This window comes from Alligator sinensis, unplaced genomic scaffold (assembly GCF_000455745.1).
Source record: "Alligator sinensis unplaced genomic scaffold, ASM45574v1 scaffold8_1, whole genome shotgun sequence".
NCBI lineage: Eukaryota > Metazoa > Chordata > Crocodylia > Alligatoridae > Alligator > Alligator sinensis.
Genome location: NW_005842568.1, coordinates 83,582 through 87,435, shown reverse-complemented (window position 1 = coordinate 87,435; position 3,854 = coordinate 83,582). Strand labels below are relative to the sequence as shown.

Here is a 3,854-nt window from a genome sequence, read left to right as displayed (position 1 = left end):
TCCAGCTGTCGCTCCCCGAGATCCCCAGCTCAGCGGCTCGCAGGGGGACGGCCGTGACCCGTAACCGGGCCGAGGGGCTGTCCAGACCTTGCAGAGTGACGTGTCCCCAGCAGCCTCCATGTCCCTTCTCAGGGCCCGGAGGACCCTCCCTGATCCCCGGCGGGCAGCACGCCTGTCCCTGGCCTGGCCCCGGTGACTCCTGTCTCCATCATGCCCTTGTTAGGGCACCGGGGCCAGATCTAGGAGGGTGCCGTGGGGCAGTTGCACCCTTTCAATCCACCCAAACCTCAGCAGTGTTTCGATGCAGGCCCATTGACTTCATGTCTTATCAGTGACCTGGTTCCTACTGATCTCTCTTCACTCCATAGGTGTTAACAGCCTCGACCGTTCCTGTCTTTCTTCTGGTTCACTGCCCCGCAGGCTTGTTTCAGTTCAACCTCGAAGCCTTAACTCAGGGGTATTAATAATATTAACTCAGGTGATGTACTGGAGGTCCTGTCAAGACGCTCAAGAAGACGGGATTTTGTTTTATGAACCGGAAAAAGAGAGGTGCATTTAACTATAGTGACTGCAGGGCTAGTGACACAAGAGCTTTAGGCTATTTTTGGCCTAGCTTGTGTTGCTTAAATGTAATAAATAATCTAGCAAATGAGTGACCATAAAGTTAGATTGGTTTTTGCTTTGTTCTTAAACAGAATAATCCAGTGTCAGACCGCCTACATAGTAATGACACTTTCCGTTTCTAGCTGGAGAAAAATGTCCCGCGTTATCTACACCCCCGATCCGTCTGTGTAGGGCACCTGTGTATGAACCCAGTGAGCCCCTGGCAGGCTGTGGGTTTGTTGGGGTGGGTGAAAGCAAGAGCATGCAGCCCCCTCCGATGGCCCATGGGTCCCGGCTGGACCGGTGCTGCCCCGATGCCCACCCGGTGGAGTCGCTGCCTCTGCAGATCGGCTCCGTGCATGGCGCTTCGGGTGCAGCCGGAGAGACGGGGCATGGCACTCCCAGCAAGTCGCCCTTGCAATCAACCCCTGGCTGGAAGAGGCCAGCAGCCGGCTCCAGGCTCGCCGAGGCCACCTTCCCAGGATTTGCAGCAAGCTCCTGCCGCTCTGGAGAGCCCCGGCTGGTTTTGGAGAGGGCAGGGTGCCCTCCCGTGGCAGGCTTTACAACCGCACCGCGGTCAGGAGCCCTGCCGGCTGCCACCCGGCAGGGCAGGGTGCCCTCCCGTGGCAGGCTTTACGACCGCACCACGGTCAGGAGCCCTGCCGGCTGCCACCCGGTGCAGGGGCACGGGGGATGCACCTTGGGTGCGTTGCGAGTCCTGGCGTGCATGTGTCTGCCTTTGCTCCAGGGTTTTTCATATGCCCTGGATACAGCCAGGTGCAGCTGGACACTTGTCCTGCAACAGCTCCAGCTGCGGCGTGGGACACTAGGGTTTCCCTGCAGGGATCCACTTGCAGAATCGGGGCCGCTGCCAGAGCCACCGGTTGCCCTACCGAGGGGGTCCTGGGTGCAGGGCCGCGATGCTGGAGCTCTGCTGGGTTTTTATTCCAATGGAAAATGAAGTTTTCCAACTTCAGCTGCTCCTTTTGGCAAAAATGGTGGATTTTAAGGAAAATATATATATTTTTTAATTGAAATTGCCCAGCAGCAGCACAAGGCCAAGCCCAGGCACCTCTGTGGCCTGTGTCCCGTCTCCTCTCCGTGCTGGGCCGTGTCTCCTGAGAGCAGGGACCTAGGAAGGAAGTGAAGCGACGCCGGCAGAGGGGCTGGTAAGTCGTAATGGACCCCAGAGCCAGCGCCTCTGCCCGGCTCGGGACTCCCGGTGTCCAGGGGAGCCACGGGCTCCCATGCCCTGCGGGGAACGTGCCTGCCGGGCTGGGCTGGGCTGGGCTGCCCCACGTGGCCCCTGGGAGGGCGTCGGGGGCCTGGCATCACATCAGGGAGTCGCATTGGATGCACTGAACACGCAGGATCCCAGCAACCCAGGGCAGGGAGGACTCGCCATCCCCGGAGGCGTCGAAGAAAGCCTAGACGGGTGCTGGGGTGGGATGGTGCAGGTGCAGCGATGCCCGTGCTCTGGGCTGTGCTGGTTGCTTCCCACCCCCTCGGGCAGTGCCCATGCTCCTGCTGACACCAACCGGCTGGAGGGTCTTGCCCCTGCGCTCAGGCTCAGCCTGACTTTGCATTGGGGGGCAGAAAGGGATTTCCCCCCGGCTCAGACTGGTCCAGACTGGGGGGGTTTGCCTTCCTCTGCAGCGGGGGCACGGCCTGGACCTGGGGTCTCTGCAGCGTATATTAACCTACAGCAGCCGGGTGTTGGTGGCTGCAGCCCCCCTGCTTCCCAGGGAGCAGGGGCAGGAGCGGGGGCAATGCCAGTGACTGTGCCGTGCGGCTCTGACATCGGACACGGGGTTTGTCTGGGCTGGTTCGGACAGGGCTGATCTTGCCCCGGCAGCTCCCTGCCAGCCCCGTGGCTCTGGGACGCTGCGGCCGGACCCTGGTGGGTTTGCTGGGGGGCAACGGGAAGGTTTTGCAGCTGCTGCCCGGGGCCAAGCCTGGCCTCGAAATAAAAAAAACAAACCTGCATATAATACACCAAAAAAAGTAAACTCCTAAAACTAACAGCAAAATTAAAATCAGTATCTAAACACCACTACTACAACATTTTCCTAAAATATAACCCCACGTAGACAAAATTAATAAATGTTATGTTACATCCTATAATCGTAATTTTATTATACATCATCATCTTGTATTTTTTAATGTGTATACTTACTTGCTATGCCCAAAGGCTATATTGACAAATAAAAAATCTAACAAATTACGTCAACAGCTATACCACCCTATAAAATTTTAATTAGCATAAATATATGCAAATGCAACCAGTCAAGAAAAAATTGTAAAACCCATCCCAAAAAGACGTCTGAAAAAATGCCAAACTAACACCCCTCAAAAAAACTTCACAAAACCCAAAGACCACAAAATACAACCTAATACATCTGCTAATCTGCTAAAAATAAAAATTAAAACTGCTTTATATAACTAACTATTCTAAAAAAACACCCAAAATAACAGCTCTAAAAAAACTTCAACGAAGCCCAAAGTAACCCTGCTTTGCAACATACAATTCAGCTTACTCTAACCTGTAAAAAGTAATAAAACTAAAAACTTCATATAATTAAAAAATCCCCTAAAAATAAAAATAAAAAAAATAAAAATCATAAAAACAAAACCTTAAACAAAACTAATTAAAAAAAACAAAACTAAAACCCGAATAAAAAAAATTATCTTGCCACCCTGAAAGCCAGGTGGAATTCCCAAAACCCATCAAATAATAATATAAAACAAAGTAAAGCGTGCCTTTCCTCCTACCCAACACTCTAACAATTTAATAAGTGCACCGCCCGCGCAGACGTGGGGATGTGCGTTTGTGTGTGTGTGTGTGTGTGTGTGTGGGGGGGGGTGATGTACGCCTGCGTTTGCACACCTGTGCACGAGTGTGCTTTCGGGTGTGTGTAGTCGCGTCCGGGGCAGTGCGCAGGCACGCACGTGGGGATGCTTGCATGCGTGTGCAATAGCTTTCGGGGGCTGTGTGCATACGTGTGCACATGTGCGCGCGCTTGGATGTGGCTGCATGCGGGGGTGGGGGGGTGCGTGCACTTACAGATGTATGTGTGGCTGTGTGCACGCCCATGCAGGTGTGCCCGCGGGGGTGCGCGCTCCGGGGTCTGGTCGGTGCCAGCCCCGGGGTGCAGCCGGGGAGCGTGCCAGGGGCCGGCCAGGGCTCCCGGTCTTCCCTGGCTGCCGGTGCCGGGCCCTGCCGCCTCTGCACCCCCCGGGGGGCCGCCGCC

General features: G+C 55.0%; 1 protein-coding gene across 1 annotated transcript in view; it reads left to right on the top strand.

Annotated features, from left to right (window-relative positions):
- Positions 1-880: 880 nt before the first annotated feature.
- GAREM2 (GRB2 associated regulator of MAPK1 subtype 2) overlaps positions 881-3,854 on the top strand; it is a 13,742-nt gene continuing 10,768 nt past the window's right edge. The window contains exon 1 of the mRNA XM_006032378.1: positions 881-974. Within this exon, the coding sequence (XP_006032440.1) occupies positions 881-974 (94 nt within the window). The remainder of the gene's footprint in view (positions 975-3,854) is intronic.